The sequence below is a fragment of the Rhincodon typus genome, chromosome 7 (assembly GCF_021869965.1).
Source record: "Rhincodon typus isolate 14 chromosome 7, sRhiTyp1.1, whole genome shotgun sequence".
Lineage (NCBI taxonomy): Eukaryota > Metazoa > Chordata > Chondrichthyes > Orectolobiformes > Rhincodontidae > Rhincodon > Rhincodon typus.
The window spans coordinates 47528946-47553520 of record NC_063338.1 but is presented as its reverse complement, the minus strand read 5'-3'; the positions used below and the strand labels follow the sequence as shown (position 1 = coordinate 47553520).

At 39.1% G+C, this 24575-nt stretch overlaps 1 protein-coding gene across 2 annotated transcripts in view; it reads right to left on the bottom strand.

The window, feature by feature from the left end:
• gad1b (glutamate decarboxylase 1b) overlaps positions 1–20320 on the bottom strand; it is a 57032-nt gene extending 36712 nt beyond the window's left edge. The window contains exons 1-12 of one of the 2 annotated variants that reach the window (XM_020509740.2): positions 20239–20320; positions 17287–17349; positions 11492–11650; positions 10728–10970; positions 6870–6960; positions 4107–4219; positions 2789–2904; positions 2612–2691; positions 2415–2469; positions 2134–2250; positions 1980–2044; positions 796–874 (exon numbers count right to left, since the gene is read on the bottom strand). In XM_020509740.2, coding sequence (XP_020365329.1) covers positions 796–874; positions 1980–2044; positions 2134–2250; positions 2415–2469; positions 2612–2691; positions 2789–2904; positions 4107–4219; positions 6870–6960; positions 10728–10970; positions 11492–11650; positions 17287–17349; positions 20239–20320 — 1263 coding nt within the window. The remainder of the gene's footprint in view (positions 1–795; positions 875–1979; positions 2045–2133; positions 2251–2414; positions 2470–2611; positions 2692–2788; positions 2905–4106; positions 4220–6869; positions 6961–10727; positions 10971–11491; positions 11651–17286; positions 17350–20238) is intronic. The other variant, XM_048598851.1, reaches the window with a different exon arrangement.
• Positions 20321–24575: the final 4255 nt, after the last annotated feature.

Sequence of the window (24575 nt, the reverse complement as noted above, 5' to 3'; positions counted from 1 at the left end):
AGCTTTCCTACTCCTCCGATGCTGCTTGGCCTGCTGTGTTCATCCAGCTCTACACCTTGTTATCTCTTTCATCAGTTTGATCTGGATTCAAATCCAAATTCCACTCCAAAATTAGACCAACCAACTGGATCATCCAACTTACTAATTATTAATCCAGGCAAATATGTAAAGCTTCTGAGCATGAGCATATTATGAGTCTAGAGGTAAATTTTAACTTAAAACTCTAGACACTGGTGGGAAACTAGTAAATCTGAGAATAAGAACTTACCCAGATTGAAATTTGGGATTCTTGCCCATGGGTAGGTTATTATAAAACAACCATGCCCATCAGTAAAAGGTTAATGGGTAAATCAGTGGAGAGTTTCCTCTGTCACACAAAGCTCCACTCAAACTAAGGCAGTGCTCCACCTTCAGGCCTCAACAGTAGAACTTGAAAATGTTGCACAAAAAGTTTTCTCATTAGGGATCGAGCCAGGAGTTTTAAACAGACTTAGAAATAGAAGGAAATGTATGATACTTCATTTATTATACATATTCCCCTTTATAAGATATAGAATAATGTTACTTCTGGAATGACGAGAAAAGATCCTCTCAAAGAAAGTTTGCTCGAAATGAAAATGACAATTTTTGCAATTCGTACCATTTGCCATGATAGCTAATAATGATGGTTTTAGAACTTATTACATAGGCAGAATTGAGTTGTAAAAGAAGCTAAATCATTCTTACTCTGCTGTAGCAACTGAAACCTGAGAAGCTTATAATAACTACTTTATGAAATGTAATTCAAATAGATACCTTTTCTCGGACAAGAATTGCTGAACACTGCAACAAAACTCCCATCATCTTGTGAGGATTCCAAGTGACTGAATTGGCCCTTGAAGAAAAATCATTCTGTAATTACATCACATATGCTTAAAGCATGATCAAACAAGTTCAGCATTATTTGCTGTCATTTTTAATTGGTCCATAGAGCATGATGGTATTAATGGCTAGGTGCTTAGTAGAAATCAATCAATACAGTACAGCCTGATCTGGAAAGAGCAATGTTTAAAAATAGAGTGAAATACTGTGGTTGTTGGAAATCTAAAATAAAAACAAAATGCTGAAGAAACTCAGCAGGTCTGACAGCATCTGTGAAGACAGAAATTATGCTAATATTTTGAGTCTGATATTTCTTCAGAACAAAGTCTGAGAGCTGAATGTTCTGAAGAGTCATGAAACATTAACTCTGCTTCTCTCTCCACAGATTCTGCCAGACTTGCTGAGCTTCTCTAGCTCTTTCTGTTTTTTTTTAAATTATATTTAAAATTGGTGCCCTTCATCAATATATGATCAAAACTATTTTTTCCTTTTAAATGAAGTAGAACCAATATATTTATCACATTCGTTTAACAGATGAATCAAATATTTGCTTTCTTTTCAATATGTTGTAATTCATTGGGTCAGAGAAAATTTGTGACTCAGAAAGTAGCCAGTCAATCCAAGATGTCATGCCAGTGATTAGTTGATTTCCTTGTTTTATGTGAAGTGGATACAGAAGTGTCAAACATAAAGAGAAACACAGAAAAGAACAGAGAAAACAAAGAAAAGTAAACTTGAAAGAGTTCTCACATGAGCAGAAAGCATACGACCATTTACAGAAAAAGGGAAACATTTTTATTTTTCTTTTTCCACTTGTACTGCCACAAGGGTTGTTAACTCACCATGATTATCCTAGAGTTTTAAAGATTTAAAGATTACTATCCTGTATATTGCTGTAAGTACCCAGGATAAAAATAATAGGGCTATTAAAGGAAATCGTGAACTTTTCATTTTCCGTGAACTTTTATTTATTGGTTATAAAAGTTTTGGAGTTGAGATAAAAGGCTGTTTTACTAGATGGGGCAGTTGGGGTTGGGTGAATATATCCAACTAGACATGGAAGCCATAAGTGCCACAATAGTCAGACAGTACGTATTGTTAAAAAGTGCAGCATTTACCTTTCAATACCATTCAGTTTATGGCGATGCTTTCTAGACATCAGAAGTCCACCTCCCCATGCAGCCTACAAATAAGTGAAAACATGATTACTGGTACAGGTTTCCATTAATATAATACAAGAATTGTAGAGTTAAAGCTGAAAACATGACTTACATCAACATGGAGCCAGAGATTATACTTAGCACATATATCGGCAATTTCTTCAATGGGGTCAAATGCACCATATACTGTATTTCCTGCAGTTGCATTAACATAAATTGGAATATAACCCTGTAAAAACACAAGTTTTGTTTTGATACGCCAGTGAATCCAGATCAAGAATTTCTGTGATAAACAGTTGGGCATTAGAAATTAGGTTAGCAATAACAAAAGACATTCTCTTGTAATCTAAGTCACAGTCACCTGGGTCATTGGAATTAAATATGGACACATACCTTTTGTTTAACTTCAATAATTTTTGCTTCTAAATCTGATGGCATTACTTTCCCTCTGTAATCATTATAGAAACAAAATATATATAACATGTATCATTTTCATGGTTGGAAAATCAGCAGATAATAACATTATAATTTTCAAATCATTAACATGTGTACATTTGAAATCAACTCTATGGCTTTATACCGAATTTTACCTTTCATCACATTTTAATAATATCACATTGTCTGTTCCAAATCCAAGGGCAGCTCCAGCCTTCTTTATTGAATAATGACTCTGTAAAAAAAAACAAACAAGTTCGAAATTACTAATACTAGAAAATATGTGGAAACATAATAAATAAATAATAAATTTGACGAATCACACAACTTACATTTTCTGATGTGAACAGAATCAGTTTAGGAGCTGCTATCATCCCTTTGGCTTTAACATCTGGGAAATACTTGTAGCGAGCTGCCATTATACTATACATATTTGATATAGCCCCTCCTAAAAAGAAATAAATTTACCAGGAGTACTTTAAAAGTACCTTTTCAAAAATGTTCTAAAATGCTGATTGAAACCATAAATTTGATATATAATAGTAATTCTATGATTTCTGTTATGGCACCTGCTAAAAATCCTGTCCATTTTCATTCTATATGGAAAAGGTAGTCACTCATGTTGACAACTGATTTCTGTGTTTACAGCCATAATCTCTCTTAGACTGGGACTAAACCCTGGAGTTGACTGTAACCTTGTACCGAAGGCCTAGCCTGATATTACAATTAGTTGAAGTGAGAAATCAAATACAAAGGGGATACAGGAATCAAAGTTCTTTGTGAAACTAGATTTCAAAGATTTCAAAGATTTTAAATCTTTAAATATTTACTTTTCATCTGAACAAATTTTCCTGAATTTAATGGTTAAATTTATGGACTAGTTTGAAATGTTATCCTGTTGAAATAGGTTGTTTTCAATGGATCAATTAGTGCTACCTGCACACAGCACTGACCCATATTCACAATAGAATAATGGCATGAATAACTTTGAAATGGAAAGTAGGCAAGCTAGAGAGAAACTAAGGTTATGAAACTGTATCACAATGTAGGAGATTCAAAAAGTAATCATCAGAGCATTTTCACATTTTCTGAAACTTATCTGGTTATGATTTCTAAGGGTTACGTAGAGTTCCAGGAAATCAATGTGACACAATATATTTGTGCTGACGCTGAACATACTGAGTGATGACATTAGAAAAACAAAATTCAAACTGTCATAAAAGAACAAATATTTCATGATATTGAGCTTCTGTTATTCAATATTGAAAATCCAGACCATTTTATTGGATCTCTGCAGGAAAGACAGTTTCAAAAACTGGACAAAAGTCTATTTTAATAAAAGAGAGTGATATCCAAAGCTTTAATTTACAACATGTTGCTTAGGCTATTAAGATTAGAGTTCCTGTTCATATTTAGCCTAAGATTCTATGTGCCTTTCTCAATTAAACATATTGAATTACTGTTACACTAATGCATAACAGCTTCATACAGTAAGGATATAAAAACTGAAAAATAATTTCCAAGTTGGATTTCTTGCCGAACCTCAAATTGCATATTTGCTTTCACTGGCTTGACAGACGAATCATTTTTCTGTGGCTACACCGTTATTGATTGAAAATCCTACCAAAGTAAATGGATAATATTACCTACCAGGTGAAAAGATTCCATCACCATCCCCATTGGGCCAACCAATTATCTCTCGCATTTTCTTCAGTGTGATTTGTTCCATGAGGACAAAAACAGGTGCTATTTCATATGTAAACCTGTGGGATAAAGTACCATGTGTGACTACACTTCTGAGCTACCATCTCATTTTTAATCATAATGCTTTTAATGAAAGGTTATATGTCATTCATTTATAAGCAATTGATCAAAATTATTCTCAGGTACAGATATTTAGATGACAATGCAATACTTTTGCCTAACTGTGAAATATAGGCATAACTGCCATTTATCCAGCAAAATCCAATTAATTTTATTTTAAAAACGGTTCAACACCATGATAAATCATTTGTAAACATGTCATTGTAAATATTGTGGAATGCCCGTTATTTGAACTCACAGACCATCTGCTGAATACAATAAATATAGACAAGCAGCTAGCAAAGATAATTAAGAATATTGAACTGGATTGCAAAGATCCAAAAGCAATCAGTCATGTAAAATTATCCAGGTGATGATCCCCCAAGGGCAGTTTGTTACTGTAATCCATGGCAGTCAATAAATGTCAAATGTAATTATAAATGATAATTACCAAATACCAAAGAGAGGAAAACACTCAGCCTTTAAAGATAACCACTGCAGGTGTGAATGAAAAATGCAGTGTATACATTGAGAAGAAAATCTAATCACATTTTTGCCTAATTTTTTCAAAGAATGGATTGATAGGTGGCTTAATGTATGGTGATTTGAGCCAATACTATGAACACAGTAACACTTTCATTTACATAGCACTATAACATAATAAAGCATCCTAAGTTGCTTAATGCATGATGAGCAAATTCCTAGCAATTAAAGACATGAGAGGAGACCAAAAGCATGGTCAAAAATATAGGTTTATATGAGGCTTTTAAAAATACATATAAAAGAACCAAAACTAGAAACATTAAGAGTTCCAGGCTCAGTTCACACAGAATGAGCTGCCAGAGGAGGTGATAGATGTGGGTACAATTATAACATTTAAAAGGCATCTGGAAGGTCATATGAATAGGAAGGGTTTAGAGGGACATGGGCCAAATGCTGGCAAATGGGACTAGGTCAGTTTGGGATGTCTGGTCGTTGCAAACAAGTTGGACTGAAGGGTCTGTTTCTGTGCTGTATGACTCTATAACTCTATAACTGTAAATGGCTAAATGTTCTAGAGAAAATGGTAGGGGGGTGTACATTAAAATCATATATCTGCTGACATTAACATTCCTATTACTGTGCATGTTCCTGGGGGTCAGCAAATGCAAACACCATAAAAACCACAGAAAAAGGACCGAAGAGAATGAATTGACTTATTGGAGATTACTTAAGCAGGGAAGGGAATGCATTAAAATATGCTGTTCTGTGAGAATACATACTGTGAAGATATCAATTTCAATGCATTGGGAGACAAGGCACCATTGGAAATTAGCAAAGTAATATAAAAGGAACCTAATGGATGGGACATGGACAGCAGAAGTCAGTTTGAGTAAAATGGAATTTAGAGGACCAATGAGTAGGACATTGACAAAATCAAATCAAGAGATATCAGATGTATGAAGAAAAGTCTTAGAGGTGAAGGGGATGAAATATGTGACAAGGTGAATAATGTTCCAAGAGAATAATGGTCTTTTTTCATATCACTTAGGATGTAGGGTTTAAAATGGCTCATTGGGATTGCACTGCTTGCAGCACACAAAGCCAGCAGTCCGGAAATGGAAGGGCTCAGTGAAATGTTGCATTTTAAAAGTACCCAGGAGAACTGCTGGGCCCCATGAGAAACTTCAAACAATTCAATGGAAAGCTGAGGTATCGCAGCTCTGTAAACATACCAAAACGTCCCCTACACAGAGCTGCCATGTCATTACATTTCACTGAGGATCAGACTCACTTCACTGTCACAGAAGGCTGATTTAACAATTATGCACAACAGCTACTGGGTCCTGCTTGCTCGGCGAAGTTCTACCGCCCATGCATTCGATTACTCTCAGCAGAAAGAACTTCCAGACACATCGATATTAAATTTGCTCTTCTTCAGGTGAATTCATTCTAACTTGTCCTAATTTCGTAACTTGCCTTTAAATATTGCACTTTTTACAAAAATAAAGTTAGATTTATTCTGTGTTAAACTAATGGAACGACCGCAGTACTAAGGGACTTGGGATATCTGTCTAATGTCCAAATGAACTGCCCAGGCCTGTGGCTCTGTCCTGTTTGGTTGGGTTAATATTCGAAGCATGTTCACATGTGACATCAGATATCGTCATTTACCTTACCGTGCTTCACTTATTTTACATATCCTCTCATTACATTAGCTTAAAACACTATTTTTCATAGAATGTTTTGTTTTCTGTCAGTCTCAGTTATGTAGACCTGCAATCCGCTAGACAGCGCTCTCTGGTGTACAAATTCAGTCACAGTCATAAATTCGCCATGGCACTTAAACTCTGGTGCTGGGTGGGGGACTTATTTTCAATTTCTAAAAGATATTTGAATTTTATTTTGAAGTTAATCATGATAATCACGTATCCAGGAAAATAACCCTTGGGCAGTTTGCGCTTCGGCAACATTATGAAGAGGACTGGATGGCTTCAAATCCCTCTGGTAACCTCATACAAGTCTGATGAGCTGTAAAAATCTCACGGAGACATGTCCGAACTGGATGCATCTTCCTTTGTGAGGCTGTCCCTAATAATAAAGTGGAATGGAGTGCATTCTCGAACTTACATGTTAGTGTTAGCTGTAGACGTGAGCCACTCTCCAGCCAAACCGATAATGTCAAGACCAGATGAGAGTTGGTTGAAGAAGCGAGGATGCCCTGCGGGAAGGGAAAACAAAATGAAACATCAAAAGGTGCAGACCCCGACGGCCAGTCCGTTCAAATGTTTCAGTCCATTTTCTGCTGGATCTAGGTTCATGCCTGGAACTGATTGCTTCTTGCTAACCTTGAGTAACAGTCACACATTGCGTTCATACAGAAATGACCCGCACTGAAATCTACGTCAAATCACCCAGTATTTCTGCATCTGGACAGACATTTACTTACGAGTGGGAAAGGATCCAAAAGGTCGCTCGGGGGTGAATACACACTTAGCGCTTTGGGTGCGTAAAATGTGTCTTCGCTGTTCAGTCTTGCTGAAATCGCCATTTTATTCGAGCACAAAAGCGACAATTTTGTAAACTTCCGAAATCTGAAACTTGGGAAAGGGTTGGTGAGGGTCGGAAGCGGTCACCTCGCTAAGGGAAAGCATTTGGGTTAATTGAGCTGAGAGACCAGTGGACATTTTTGTGGGCATTGTCGTTCTCCGGGTTCTGGAGTTAGTGTTATCTGTTGTATCCCTTAACCCTTTCTAGGTTTTCTAAATGTCTCATTACATTCCATGATGTGTTTTTTTTTTCAAAAATGCTAAATGAAAGGTATACTTTTGAAATCTGTAATACAACACGGTACGGGAATGAATAATTAACTGATTTAATTTGTCACCCCGTTACATCAGCAGAATGTCGTGCTTGGTCGTCGTTAAACGCCAATGAAATGTTTTAAGTGTCTGGAATCAGTCCTTCTTTGTCCGAACAAGGAGTCCTGGTGAAGACGGCGGCTGGGTATCGATTCCAGGACAGTCTACAAAGAGATTAGGAATTGAAAACTCGAACTGATAGTCAGAAACTCAGCCACTCGTTGTTACTGGGAAATGGTTACTGCGAACCATTGTGTCTATCATATTCACCTTCAATCTTGCGCTTTACTTAAGAGTATATTGGTGAAATGTTCGTTCAAGCAGGATAACTGATTAAACCAGTGTTGGACGGAGTGATAATCACATTTCAGCAGAAAAAGGTGCGGACAAAATCAAATTCTGATCCTTCCCATTAGCTCGTTCTATTTTGAATGACAGGACTCATGCACTTCTAGGTCAACGGCTCAGTGTACAATGAAAAAAAAACTGTTTTGCGTTAGATTATTTTCGAAAATTGCTTTTCATTAAACGCACATTTCGTTTATTAACATTTATTTACACGAATCAATAGACTGCGGCAGGCAGCTCGGATTCTCACTGCAAAACCTGGACTAGGGCACAATATTTGCAAAGTCGCCGTAAATAACGTGTAAGATCAACCATTCAACTCCGAGCCTGATTCCATTTCCTTAGAAATATAAACACACGGTTAAGAACTTGAAAATTAAATATGTGAATGTACTGGCAATACGTCAGTCCTCCCCAACGCAAGATTATATGATAACGTTTCACTTTATGATATAGTTCTTGCAGTATTTATTTTACAAATGATGAAAACTGCTGGATCCTGATAGCAAGTGTGGCGAAGGGAGTATAAAGATCGGGGTCTCCCTATAAATATACATGGAGCTTCACTTGTAGTTTTATCGGTCAGCACAAGCGATGGTGTAATGAATTAATTTAGTCAGTTCTGTTGATATTGGACGGATTGCAGTAATGCAGTCTCTTTGTTGGAGTGTTATGACTGGAGCTAATGTCCAAACGGGACTTGTGCAATTTAGGAGGAAAGTGACATGAACTATTCGCCGTTTGAAACACACTGAACAAAGAAAGAACTGCGGATGTTGGAAATCAGAAACAACAGCAGAATGGCTGGGGAAAAGCTCAGCAGGTCTAGCAGCATCTGAGGAGAGAAAACACGGTTAACATTTCGGGTTCAGTGGCCCGTGTTCAAAATGGGTGAAATTCACTGTCTGTGTTTATGCTATAAAAATGATAAACCGAGGGAGTGATCTATTTAGTAGCTAGCCTTGTGAAGACTGACAAGTACCAACATTTTCCTTTCTCCTGTTAATTTGGAAATGCTGGATTGGAGAATCCAGAAGGCTTTAATAGGGAACTGTCAGGAAACAAAAGCGCATGAAACCAGGCCAGCCCACAAGATCGTTTCTTTCTGTCACTAGCGCTGAATGACAGCACCAAATGTTCCAGGATCAGGGACACAGCGATGTACTTTGTGTGGGAGCCTCATTTTAATCCAAATCAATATCGACATTGCTCCCCTTAAATAAAATGTGTAGAATGGGGGGAGGGGTGTAATATTCCATAAGATTAGGCACACGATCAGTTTGATGATTACACACAACACCTTGCCATCCGACGTTTGTATCTTCTGTCTGGGTAATTACTCGGTGTTATGCACATATCTATATTTGCAGTAGCAACTAACAGGGCCTGTGTCCTCGCTGTGGCCCTGGTTGTGTGCAGAACAGGAATTTAATGGGGTTTTTTAACGGTAGCACTTCGATTCCGGTGCAGTCCACCGTCAGAATTGCATTAGGTGCCGCTTTCAGAAGCGACTAGGTGAATGCTGAAATCGAAATTTGACCGTAACATCCGAACCCACCCGGTTTGACATCGAGAGACCCACCGAACTCGATGGTACCTTCTATACAACATCTGTTAGACCGGTTTCCCGGCAGTGACATATATGGATAATCTCTGTGTCATGATCCGTAAACGGTTGAATGCATTAAATTAATTAAAACGCGATGAGTTCCGGAATGCGGAGGATGTAACTGTACGGGATTATGTCAGTGGGGATCAGTGAATAACCAAATTTTCACCAGCCAAAGAACGGTGACTGAGAATTACCGATACTACAATAAAGCCAGAAGCTGAGAGGACACTCAGCACTGGCTGAGAGTGGGAGGAATGGGGAAATTTGAACATCTTCTCCATAAGTACATTTTAAAAGAATTGGCAAAATCTGCAGCAGACACCCAGAGAAAAATAAGTGCCTTTCAGTTTCATCATGATCGCAGCCCAATATTACATGAAAATGAAGGTTAAATGTTTGATATGAATATCGTGTACGTCCGTATCCAAATTGACAAAGGCTGTTTATAGACAGAACTACAATAATCACGGCTATCAATCATAATTTCACAAATATTTTCTATTCAGTCGGCAGGAAATAAAGTGTCATTATTATATTCTAGTTAGTTTTGTAGCTCCTACAGAACACTCTCTTTTGATTTGGTGGTATAAAGAAGTCATGCCGTAGTCAACAACTAGAAATTAATCACGTCCCGACACACGAGATTGACTCTGCTCCTTGGAGCTAAGTAGGTCAGTAAGTTATGGCAAACTTCAGCAGCAAGGTACTTATCTCACTGACACCCAGGCTATAACCTTTCTGTTCCACCGATTTTAAAACATGGTTCGTGATAAATTAAAGGATACTGGAACAGAAAACAAAAACAACCCAACAGTTCCCAAATCGCACACGTTGTATGTTCATCCATTTGACAACGGTAGACTTCCAGGTTGCATTTTCGGATGATGGAACTGTGTTAAGGTCACCCGGAATAAAATAAACCTCTCACCCATCACCCAGCACACAGTATATACAAGATACCAGTCAATAGCAACGCCGGCCCGTGTGGAATTCAGAATGATCTACACAGCATAGCCATAAACTTCCTACTCCAGATTATGTAAAAGAAAAGTGAGTATTTTCTACTCAACCGCGAAAAGGTAAAAACCTGGTGAAAACTGAGATGTTAGGCGACTTGTGATCAGAAACTTGGCTTTAACATTGAACAAGTGAGTCTGTAAACTTTACCTGTGCGAACGCCATATTTGAGTGTGTCCCTGCAGTCCACCAAAATCTGCTCAAGAGATTCAGGATTGTCTGAAAGCTCCAGGTTGAAACCTTCTATTCCCTCCAAGAGCTGATGGGGGTGATGGAAGTCCAGTACTTTTGTGGACCTATCGAAAGTTTTCTTGATGTAATTTAGGAGAATGTCGACCACTTCCAAAAGGAATTGTGTGGTCTGCTCTTCTCCATTTTTCGCCGGTAACAAGTCTGAGAACGAATATATTGCACAGATGTTACCTGTATTCTACGATATACAACATGAAAGAAAGCAACATTACGATGTTCGTTGGTTCAATAAAACATACAAACCAGCGGAGTGCTGCACACCACACCGCTCATTCAAGAACAAAATCCGTTCCACTGTTAAAAGTACAAACATTTTAAAACGCAGTGATACCATCCAGTGTTAAAGAGTAACGCAATCAACAAACACAAATTTCAGAAATACCTCTCAACAGAACAAGATTTTTAGAACAAAAAAAAGAACTGTGGATGCTGAAGATCTGAAATAAAAACAAACAAAAACTGCTGGATAAACTCAGCAGGTCTAGCAGCATCCTTTTCTATAAATATAGTAACATGTCAAATAACTAGCGATTCATACAATACATTGAACAATTTATGCGTGCTGCCCTTTCAATTGAAAAACTAGCCCGTTTCCATTGTACGCAATTCCAATAGCTCCGCCAAGCTTTCGCCAAAGCTGTTCTCTGTTAGTCATGACTTACCTCTGGCGTAGAGATTGGAGAAATCAGTCTCCGTGCGCCTGAATATTGAGACCCTTTCGCTATTTTCGCTGGTATTCAGATTCCTGGAGGACTGACGATCTTTCATTGAATTTACGTTCCTGCTTTTATCCTCGATGCTGTTGGACCGTTGCAAAAAACCTATATTATTGCAAGAAAGACCGGTCAGAAATGCTCTCTTCCCGCTTCCAAACATATTGTGCTGTTGTTGTGCCGTTTACAAGTAATGCTAGTCGGCTAATGCGTAGCAAGTGGAAAGATTTTGCTTATTAGAGATCCGCTGTGACCCCCAACAGAGAATTTATAAGGAGTATTTGCCCGTAGGAGGGTGCGGTCACGATGTCGTCAGCACAAAACCAACCATGCAAAAACAAATATTCGTTATTTAGTGTACTGGTAAATTCTAGCTAAATAAACCCGACACATTAGACGGCCAGGAGCAGCCTCTGGAAGAAAGATATACGCGATTCGGAAAGAGCCTCCGGCTAAAGTTTCCAATCTATCAAAATGAAGGGAGTAATGATGGATGAAAACTTACTGAAACGTGCTAACTATCATCTAATGTAAATCTCGACATCTCGAGATTCATTTCCAAACTAGTTCATTGCACGACTGCATAACCGATACAGTGCCATTAGAGATAATATCAGTACAATTACTAGTTCCAGCCACAAAGATCATTTCGGTCGCGGCCTTTCTCAAACAAAAAAATTAATCTGAGCAAGGAAATCGAGCGTTTTCATAGCGCGTAACATTGTATCAAAATCGTTTAAATGTGGGCAATTTCAACCATTGTCAAAACAGTGGAAATACTAGGCTGTGTGAAAGACAATCGCCAGGATTTTTGTTTTTTGTTATTTTTTGGTTCCATCTTCGCTTCTGGGCCCGGTTCTGAGCAGAACTCGCTGAATCAGAATGAGTGCTGTTCTCACTCAACCCTAGCACGTATTCAGCGGATCCCGCCAGAAGATGATCATCTTTTCAGCTTTGAACCACTGGCATTTGACCAGTTAACAATGTGAAAAAGTACTTCTCATGCGAAACGTTCGGCTGACGATCAAGGAGAATTGTTTCCTTTGCAGACGTGTTCGCTTTTTATGCTGGTGAGGGCTAATAATGTTCGTGATATAATTGCAAATCAATCCTTTGGAACATGCCTGCAGAATTTCAAATGTCGTTTCTGTGAGCTGCATGTTTCCCAGATCTAACGATTCACACTCGTGTTCACCAGCCTTCGCTAGTTTTCTGTTCTTTTGTTTCAAAAAAAAACCCCACGTTTTATACAAATCATCTGCCTTAAAGGTATCAGCCATTTGTTGAGAAATATTAACCTAACAAGTAACCCTACAAGAACTAATGCTGCTGTTCATAAGTTATCCAGGCTAGACTGCATTTATGGTGTAATTAGGGGTGGGGAGTGGGGGTGGTGTGCTTTCTGCCGGTGCTATCTCAGAAAACAGCGAGGTGATGAATAGGTTTTTAATAAGTTTTCCAATAATCCGTTCCCCAGGGGAAGGCGGTGCTTGGCCAGATAAGAAGTGAGGGGCTGCAAATCCACGCTACCGAATGAAAGCACCTTTTCATTCTTCTCAACAATCACGTTTCATTTTTGTTGGTAACAAACGTAACATTTAATCCATCCTGTCCCCAAAACAATGATCATTGATTCGGAAGAGTGATTATCTCAGTAAATAGAATATTCCTCATTTAGATATTTATGAGAAGCGTTTTCGCCATTTAACAGCGTAATGACAGCAATCTTTTAAAATCTTAACTCTATTTACATTGCCTTTGTAAGAACTTGATCCAGGGCTGCGCATTAAAACCAGCAGCTCCTCTCCGCAATTTAATGTTCGAGAGAATACAAAATTATTTTCTGAACTGGTATCACTGGATGTGGGCGACAAAACAACGAGAATTTACTTCTCTTCGGCAGCGACTGAATTAACTCGCTCAAAACATTGTTATAATAGAATTCGAGGGTGATTGCTCAGGTGCACATGCAAACTTTGGAGCTGGCGAAGATCCGACATCCGATTAGTTACAGTAACGGCGTGTCCTGCCGCCAGATGGAGCAGTCTGTGGACACGGTTCCTTTCACAGTCCTTACTCCCAGAACCAGACCCGCTTCACATTTAGTCTGTCCGTTAGCAATCCGCTTTGTGGCCGAATTCATTTTGCTCATAAGTAAAATGTTTCGTTCTCGGGTGCAAATTTTACTCAATAAAGCAATACTGCAGTTGGTGCCACTGAAATGGAGGGTGAAGGGAAATAGTGGGATCAACAAGATATATTTCATGCATCGTCGGCCCAAAACGCTTTGTTTTTGCAACTAAGGAATATTGAAGAATTAATTATGTTTTGACGCCGGTTGTGCCGCAAACATCAAGAATGATGAATGGCACGACTCTAAGTAGCTCAGAGGAACAAATGGATCTTGGGGCGGTTGTCCACAGATCCCTGAGGACAGCAGGATAGGTTAATAGGGTGGTTAAGAATGCATATGGGACCCTTGCTGTTATCAGTGGTGGCATCGATTATAAGAGCCGGGAGATCATGTGAGAGCTGTGCAAAACTTTAGTTAGCCCCCAACTGGAGTACAGTGTGCATTTCTGGCCATCACACTATAGGAAAGATGGTTGCAATGAAGGGGGTGTAGAAGAGATTCAGCAGGATGTTGCCTGAGATGGAGCATTTCAGCTATGAAGCTGGATAAAGTCAGGTTGTTTTGTTCGGAGCAGACAAGGTTGAGGAGCAACCTGATAGAGATGTATCATATTATGAGGGCCACGGACAGGACGAGTAGAAAGCAGCCGTTTCCCGCGAGTTGAAGGGTCAATAATGAGGGAGTATAATTCTCAGGTGAAAGACAGGAGGTCTGGACGGGATTCGAGGGGAAAATGTTCACGCAGCGAGTGGGGGGAATCTGGAATGCACTGCCTGGGAGGGTAGTTGAAGAGGGAACCCCCACAACTTTTACAACGTACTTAGATGAGCACTTGAATGTCAGAAGATTCAAAGCCATGGGCCAAGTTGTAGAAAGTGGGAATGGTATAAATTTAGAGTCAGGTTTACCGGTGCAAATTCAACGGGCCAAAGAACTCTCTTCAGTCTATGTTTCTAGAATCTGGGGCCGTTATAAATATACAATTGTCATGGGAGATTGGGAGGATAGACACCCCTGGAGATTACACCTGTGATTTGCATCAATCTACAGTTCAAAGTACAGGTGTTTCTTTCGAGTTGAGGAACACATTTAGCCAGGGTAGTGTTGGAGTGGAAGAGCAACAGTTAAATCTGAAAACCAGATCAGGAATATGGAAATTCCAAATAGATAGCTCAATAACATCACATGCAGAAGTCTGGAAAACATTTCAGGGTAATGGAATGATGCCAGCGGACAAACATTGAGAACAGAGAGGGGTTAGATTATGTTACATTTAACCCATTGGGAGAATTTCCCAGGGTTCAACAGATAGCCGGTGAAGACGCCAAACCTTGACAATATAGAAGTTGTTACAGACGTAATATAAATGTCATCTAAATAGAGTTTAACTGTTTCCAGTGCACAGCAACTCGATTTCCCCATAGTCAGAATATGGTTAAATTTATTGTTTTGGAATTAATTGCACTAGATTAATTAGGTTGTTTACTGTTCATTTTCGGTTTGTTGAGATTTGTTCATGGTTAAAACAATGATTCCTTCCCATTGTAAAGCTATCGTCATTTGTTAGCACAAAGTCACATTTATCAAAGCTTTGAAACCGAGTCGGATGAAATGTTTTCAAATTGACTGGAGTGTCTAATCCAACAGTGTTTAGATTGAAAATTTGGGTCTTTTGTCAGTGAAGACAGTTGGATTACGAAAGCAGCGTAGTCGCATATGTCTCGTGTATAATTGTTGTAAAATATTGTTGTTTTCTGTGAAAAAAAATTTAGGATGCATGGAATTAGTAATTTGGGATAAAGTGATTTAAGAAATTCTTAAATGCTCACTCCGCAAAGTAACATTTCTCCTGGATCGGAATGCGAACTCTGTGGCATTCATAGTACTTATTATAAATTTCAGTAAAGCTTTATTTTAATAACTAGTACTTTATTTCGCACCTTTTTGAATTTGTTTTAACCTTTAGCTGTTACCCAAGTTCACAAACTTCGTCAAGTTGCAAGTGTTAAACTTGTCCCATCCAGTAGGAGGAGCCCAAGTGCGACTGAAGTTCGAGATATACAAGGTGTAGGACTGGATGAACACAGCAGGCCAAGCAGCATCAGAGGAGCAGGAAGGCTGACGTTTCGGGCCTAGACCCTTCTTCAGAAAACCTGAGTTCCTGCAGGTCCTACTATCTCTGCGACTGAAGTTACTTTTTCAAACCACTTGAGTTTTATTTTACGAAGGGGATTCAAAGGTATTAATCCATGTCCTTGCATTCCACCACAAAGCAGCTGGGTTGCGAATGCATCATAGAGAAAATGATTATTTAAGGTGTCTGACCTAATTATTTAATATCCCTGTATCCTGTCTTCCCGTTGAGCCAGACCTTCTTAAAAAAAAGCAGGATGAATGAAGGAAATCTCGTTCAGATCATTCACTGTGAGAAGTAAACTCACATTTCATTTAAAACTATTGGGGGGTTTGGCATTTTACTTCGTTCCGAAAGAAAAATTTCAGGAAGGAAAAGGCAGTTGAGTGCAGTCATAAGAAGAAAGGCATTTCATTCACAAAGTTATCAATATGAGGTGACCAGTGTTGCTATTTATCTAGCTGCTCATCTTTGTCTTGTTAAGAGTATTTCAGAATTTTACTGAAATTACCATTGTACGTGATCAAGCTCTTCAAACTCTTAACAAATCTATTAAATTGGTTGCAGTATTACGCCATTAATATCATTTTTGACCTGGGCCTCGATAGCCTAAGCAAACGTTTGAGTGCAGTACCTAGGAAGTGCTACATTGCCTCAGGTTTTTTTTTCGAGGATCAGACATTAAAAGGAGTGCAAGGTGATCCCAAAAGATCCCAAGCAAAATTCAAAGAAAACACCAGGGATTTGTCTCCGTGACCAGCCCCATCAGAACAGATGTGTTCATGGAACCTTTGCGGTGGGCAGGCTCGCTGTTGCATTTGCCTATAAACCACAAGTGAGTACAGTTACAATTAAGTGACTAAAACGCAATCCGTCGGCTGCCATGTCTTTTGGAACGTCCACAGGGTGTGACAGGCGCGAAATAAATTATTGCATTAAGTCAGCCGTATGAAGAACTACCTATGTTTCCAATGACATTTGCTCAAAAAGTTAATTTAGCGTTTCCACTCTAATTTGCCATGCAGACAATGCCGTCGCCACCCCCACCCCCCCAAAAAAACGTGCATGAAGTAAAATAATTCTCAGCTCTCCATGTTATTTTGTCTTGGTCGTTTCTTTATACAATACGTGTATAATATTGAAACTCCGACCAAAGTTAGGACGAGTTATTTGCTGCATTGGGTATTTCTCATCGCGGATTCTTTCTATGCTACGTCTTAAAGGATTCACCAGGAATGCCATTATATTACATTTTCTAAAAAGTGAGAAAATCGGTGATGGGGCCCAAATCCACCGATTTTATAATGAACAATAAAGACATTGATGTAACATTAAAGATGACCATTCGAGCAATTTGGGGAATTGACTCATGATGGGTGGAATCAAGTTGCCCAGCACGTGTATCGGTTTGCCCTGATAGATATCTAGAATATTCAAATGACCTAACATAGACCCGTGAAATACGGAAGAACATACCGCAGATCTTCAGACCAAGTTTTCTTGTACATCCGTGAGCAACTCCACACCAAGTGTCATAGGCTGGAAGAGGAACAATGAGAAAACGGTAAACATATTCCCCCAGATTGTACCCTCTTGTAAAGTCTCTATACCTAACCATTTAAGTACATTGCGTGACTGAATTACACGAAACGCATAAAACAATAAATCGAGCTCGTAAAACTTATAAAACCCAGAAACGGAAAGACTTGAATTTGAATAGTGTCCTGTTACGTCCCCGAAACCCAATATCTTCCTGAAACGCAGTAATTACTACAACGCGGGCAATCTGACAACATTTTCAAATAAATGAAAATACAAACTCCGCATGAATCAGTCGGAGACCCTTGCACAATTGCAGCCAGGAATTGACACACTTGGATAAACAATGGCGGTAGTTTTAACATTAACGTGGTGAAAATAATCCTTAGTATTTTGTTTGTTCTCCTTTTTGATTGTGTTTCTTTAAATTCCAAATAATCAGTTCGTTCGAGGGTTGAATGCCTAATAAATGTTGGCACACTTCCGGGAAATTGGAACCTTAAAACAAACTGGCGTGAAATGAGGTCGGAAGAGTGTCCCAGAAATTAATTAGCTGAAAAATGGTATTTGACTAGCTCGGATCTGCATGGCTAGCAGTCAACCAGTAAATATTGCACTGTTTCACACGAGTCTAAGCATTTCACATCAATCGTTTTTACAAATATCCACCTATATGTATGTATTAACGCGGGATTGTATTCGTTTTCCGCATATTAATGATTTCTGCAACTGTTTATTTCGCAATCTGACCAATTCGTATGGCTATTAGGCTGTTGATCAGTCCTGCGTGGTGAATTACAGGGATCATTGTGTCCATTATACACTCGAGAATGAAATTTATTGAATGACGACCTTTGTAAACATTAAACTCTTCAATTCTTACACAAAATGCTGGCATGTAGACTGCCTACAGTATGCACACATTCATATTGTTTATTTTAATTAATAATAACGAAAGTGCAGTATATGTTTTGCTTAATCTTAACGGTTGAATGAAACAGCAATTTGGACGTCTCTCCGTAGTCTGACAAATCTACAGCCCGGGTTTATGGTTCGAATAAACACTAATGGCATCACAAAGCCCGTACAATAGCCACCCACTCAAAAGCAACGGAGAATTGAAAAAGTCTTTAAAATGGTAAAATACCAAGGCACGTCTGATGGATATGTTGTAGAAACCATACTTGGGAGAAATTTAATACATGTCAAGATTTTTGTATGTTGGAATAGGAAGATTATTTGAAAATAAAGATTCAATTTGGTGGAAAATATATTTAGATAGTATTATCCAAAGAAAAATGTTAATTTCAAATTTCAAGTGGTTGCATCCAAATACGCCGTTAAGTGTATCGTCGAGAGAAGGTTATCCCTTTATCTGTGTTAACTAGTCATTATGATTCATGTTCCAAATCTGGGATTAGTTACGAAAAAGGTTATTTTTGACATTCTTGGCAGTGCAAAAGTCGACGCTGTCCAGCTGATTTTCCCCTCATTGTTTCTTTTTTAGTGTGGTTAGGACAGCTGTGTCCACAATCTCTGCTCTGCTCTCTTTTTTGTCGATTTTTGTGACAGTCCGGGTGAAGCCTCTCTTCATGACACTTGAGCGAAAAAAACCTGACAGACAAATGCGCCTCAGGTCAGTGACTGGGAGATCAAACACGCTATGAACTAATGATCTCGGGCTCGGACAAACAAGAAACACAATTACAGGCGAAAGCACAAAAATACACGCCGTGTGCGCTCGTATTTACTATTATATTTGCTACACCAAAATAATCATTCATTAACCCACTTGCTTTCCTATGAATGGAGTTGTAAAATGTATTTATATGCTTCACATTGTACATTCTCTTTAAAACCTGATTTTGCCAAGTAGAATTAAATTGGGCTAAATCATAAATTGTGTGCCGGAATTTTTCCTACACAGTCGTTTTCCCAAGGACAAGCACGAACGGGTGAACTTCACGACTACATTGTTTCAATGCGTGTATGTTATATATAAGATATGATATACACACATCAACATATATGTATGTATAAGAAAACATGAAGACATTGAAATAATCAAAGTGGGGCAATATCAATTTCACGATTCTAAAGTTTGAAATGGATTGTCAGAAATACAAACGCATTCTAGGTTAGCCTGTCCGCCTTGGCAGATGGAAAGAATAATTGCGCCTGGGAGCGTCTGAAAGCCTTTAGGGCAGAAACATTACATGTGTAATGATCGGAATGCCCGTCTTTATTTCTGGTAAGTTTTTCTTTGTCAGTGTCGATTATGTCTTCGACTTTTTTTTGTACCTGATGTCAAAATTGTTGAGGCAGTGTGGGAAGCTGATTAGATCCATCAGCGCCATTCTCATCCCTGCCAGTTCAATAGCTCGCTTTCGTTCGCTCTGTGCCGTCGCAGCTATTAGCGAGTTCATAAGAGCTACAATTAGCTGCATCAGGCGCCTTCGCTTTCTCCTATAATTACATTTGCACTCAGACTCTGCGCTAAAAGGGCTTGTTGCGATAATGAGCGAAGTGCATTTTCATAAATTGCTAAACCGCGTTGAAATTATTGCTTAAAAGACTTATTTTACATACAGCTGTAGGCTCATTTCCACGGGTGTGAAAAAGAATTGCGGTTTCCAGCTGTTGTAAACAAAGAAAAAAATACAATTGAATAAACTATCAGCACTTTAATAAGTCTGGAAAGCTAAGGACCCCATTATGAAACATTTAACCAGGTAACAGTACTGGTGATGTTAACGCCGCTTAGCAGTAGTCAACGTGCACTTTTATTCATTTATGATTTTCCTGGGAGTACTTTCTGTCTACAGAATAACCATTAGCTCCTTCAGTCATCTTCTTGTGTTGTGTAAAAATGAAGCAGCAATCGCTTACTTGTGCTTCTATCCGCCGGCCGTAAATTTGTTGAATTGGAGTCTTGACTCGCGCCAGAAGATGAAGGAGCAGAAGATGCCATCGGTTCTGACAGACGCGAGGTCTTTGATTAACTGGGGCTGACGTCTTCTTTCGAATCCTTTCTTCTCAGCGTAAAGACACTGGTTTCTGTAAGGAAAATAATAACAAGACAGCCTTGTTAGTTTGGCTTTAAGCCCGCGTGTGTCTGTGTGCGTGCGTGTGTGAGGACGATGGGCTTTGAGTACGGTCGTGCGCTTTCAAACATTTCACTTTATTAGCATTCAGGGCGCTGAAGTGCTCTGATGGAAGGTGGGAAAAGCTGTGGATTGCGCTGGCACAGGCATGTCTCGCGTAATCGCAAAGCTGCATTGAAATCAGTAAAGGTGGAAAGATATCAAACAATCTTTCCAAACTGTTTACCAGTTCTAACGCAGGCAAAGATCTCACGAACTGCATCGACTGAAATAATTTCTATTGCCTTTGCTTCACCGCTAGGCAACCTACAATATGCATTTGAACGGTAAGCGTTCCAGTAGGACAGTGCCATCTCCCCACATAGATTACAACAATTGTCAGTCAACAATGGAGTTATGGTCATTGTCAATTTGAATTTGTTTATGCAATAATATTGATGAATTAACCAACCGCACCGACCGGGACCAGACAGCATTGTTACACTCAATGTGATTCTAATATTGTCCAAAACGATTTAACCAAACTATAAAATAAACAATGTAATGGTCAGTGAGAGCCTTTCGGTTGGAAATCATAAAATGAAAAGAACCGACATGACGCAAAGCACAAATCCCCCTTGATTACACCACAATTACATATAATTAAATTGTAACTACCCATCCAGAAATAGAGCAAAATCCACAGTACGAGCGAGTTTCCATAGAAATGATTACTCAACATTTAATTCACACTGACAACGTTTGGACCACTCGATGGCATCGGGACACAATGTGCTTCAATTTCAAATTCAATGCTATCGGACGTTTCCATGTTTTCTAAGACCGATTTCACTTACCCGCTGGGATTTTAAACTCCCAAAACTATAATTCCGTGAATGCACAGGGGCACGGGAAAGTTGGCAGTGAACTTGATCAAAATGCCTGGTACAGGAAAAGGTAGTCTCTAATAAAATGGTATGTTTCAGGTGAACGATGACGAGGACCTTACCGCCCTGTGAAGACGCCCAGGTAGCAGGCTCGACCATCTGACTCCCGACAACTAAATTAGATCCTTAAATGCAAGTTTTAGTCAGCATGAAGGGCGCTTTTAATACTCCAAGGGAAACGACGTCTGAATATAAATAGAGTACAAAAATTCCGTTCAGCATGACCTTTTTTTTCAGAAGTACGTTTGATTTGCTGTTTTAAAAGTGTGAATCGTCCGTTTATCTGACACGATGCGCGAATGACTCACACATCACCTCCTCTACTCCAAAATGTGTCATGACAAGATTGACCAGGTTGCTTTGTCTGCAGAAATCTACCGCCCGCTACCGTTCCTCTGGAGTGACGTGACTTTTCAGCAGGTACCTCTTGATGCCTTCAGGGTTTTAGTCCTTGTTTCTGAATCCTGATCATGGAGAGCAGGTGCATCTCAGCAAGGTTGGAGTCTATAACAATAGGTTTACGTTTTAACCGCAGATTTTAGAATTTCTGACACGAAAGGAACCTAAGTGACAAGACTTTGCAGCACAGATTTCAAACTATGAATCGATTCTCTGTTGGTTGTGCCAGTCTTACTTCTTAAGGAATCTGTACAGCTTTTCTTCTGTTCACGACAGAAGGAAGCTCGATCAACGTACATCCACTCTATTTCACACATAATCCAACAGATTTAAGAATAAAATTTCCTTTTTTCCCCTCCCCCCATGTTCATGCCCAATTGAGGTGTCATTAAAAAATTAAATGCCGGACATTGTGGGTTGGTTTGCAATTGCTTTGTGGCCATTGTTTTCGGGCACGGTAGGAACCAGAGAGCAAGATTCAACAGCAGAGGGCGTCCCAGCTCGTCAAATCGACAGTAAGGTGCACTTTGGAGAGACACCTACAGTACAGGTCTGCTGAAGCCTCTTTATTCACAGGCACTTTTGTTACACTTCCAGTTTACGAGAAAAAAAATATAAGAACACATGCAGAGCTGTGAGATTCCCGGCAGTTAACAAATTATGACTTTTTAAGCAGGGCGTTATGTTTTAAACAGCGGTGAAAGGATGGGCGGGCGGAGACACGAAGGAAATGGCAGGGCGGGAAGAACAATACGTCAGCATTTCAATTGCAATGAAGTGACGAAGAATCAAGTGCGTGTAGGATTGTGTGAGGATTACATTGGGGAAAAAAATCAGAAAGGCGGCGATGCCTTGAAGCGGGCACGACTGTATATACTGGATTTCGAACTCAGTTATCATGCGAAGCATGTGGCAGCTGTTATCGAAGGCCATGGCATAAACAAATTAATGTCAATAAAAAGTTAGAAGAGAAATCCAATTTCACGATTTGTGCGAGACATAGTGCAAAGCATTGTGGTAGAGTAAAAAAAGAGTTTTCCCAAATCGGCAGCAAGCGACAAGCAGGCTGTATGATTGCATGCAGACTATAACAAACCCCCTTCCTCCCGCCACAAACCACTCACTTCACCCCACACACCCATATAACTGAAGATGAATGAAAACGCAGGGTTAACGACCATGTGATAAAGGAATGATCCCAGTCGTGGAAGTATCGGGACACTTGTTGTTCTCTCAAATTTAGACTAATACTTCGCAACATGGTACTATTCTGTTTATGTTTGTTTTACTGAGGAATGTAATTATTATTTCACGTTATCAACTTTTTCAAATTGAGAAAATAAAACTAATGTGTATATTTGTAGCGAAAAAAAATGTTCAGTTAAGCAGAATATTGCCACACCACTCAGATTTCCGGAAATATAGTCGCATAGGTCCATGATGCAAACTTTGAATCTACAAATGAACGATTCCATTACACAATTGCAGCACTTTACATGTTTCGCTGCACAAATATTGAAATTATCTCGCGGCGAGACACTGAAGCAAAGACTATTGAATTTACACGGCAGAAAGCAAATAAGAAAATACTTAAAGTATATGGATTTTAAGTCCTGAAATTGAGAAGTTAGGGAAATTCTAACAGATTTGTCGCTTTACAAAGAATGCAAACAATGGATGATGCATTGATACCGGAACAATGTCGGAAAATTAAACATAAGACATTGAAACGATGGAACTCATGGGCTTTGGGAATTGGGGGGAGTAAATTAATAGATGAAAATACACCTCCAATGTTTTAAACTATGGGAAATGGACGAGACTGAAGTCGAGGTTGTATTTCCATTTTAAAACATGAGCCCTTACATTCAATGGAATAGTAAATTTTGATAGCAAATCGTCCCGCATTTTATTTACATTATAACTACAGACGACACTGCGACCTTTGTCATTGCAAATAGTGTGTGTTTATGTATGTATGTGTTGCTAAATATAGTTTGAAAATCTTATTGATAATTACAAAATCGTTTTTGATGCAATTGGTATTCTGTTAAACCAATTCCGCTCTCCCAACTAAGGGAGCTACTTGTATCGCCCATCATTACATTCTGCAAACCTGGAATGAAATTCTAATCACTTACTTAGATCGAGGTTATTTGTTTTTGTTCAAAGCTGTTTTAAATACCAGCACATGAGTGTCAATGTCGGCAATATTTATACATTGGTAACTTTAAGCCTTTAGCATTTCCCTACATTTTGAAGGGGCAGTGTAACTGTTGGACTACATACAGGTGAATTACAGTTCCCTAAATTTATAATTATGTTGCCGTGTATGTCAAAAAATATCAATTCATTGGAATTTCAAATGTTTTGCAACTGTAATATTTTATTTAACAACACTCTGCCAGTCTATTATGTCCATCGTGGAATTCCACAGATTGCATTTCAGACTCTTAAAGTGACATTGGGATTACCGGAGAAGATTTCAAGACATGCCTAAAGTGAATAATTTTAGTGAGAGTGCAGAGGTTCCCCTGTCGTAGGAGAACAACTAATGTTGACAGACGTTGGCTTGCCCGCGGCTTCTAGAAGACGAGATAACAAGGTGTAGAGCTGGATGAACACAGCAGGCCAAGCAGCATCAGAGGAGCAGAAAGGCTGACGTTTCGGTCCTAGACCCTTCTTCAGAAAAAGCTTCTAGAAGACGGTACGGTTTGTATTGCCCTTAGAGCGCAGTAACAGCAAGCTCCTGACTTGATGCTGCTGGCTGTGGAATGCAATGCTCGATTCTTGAAAC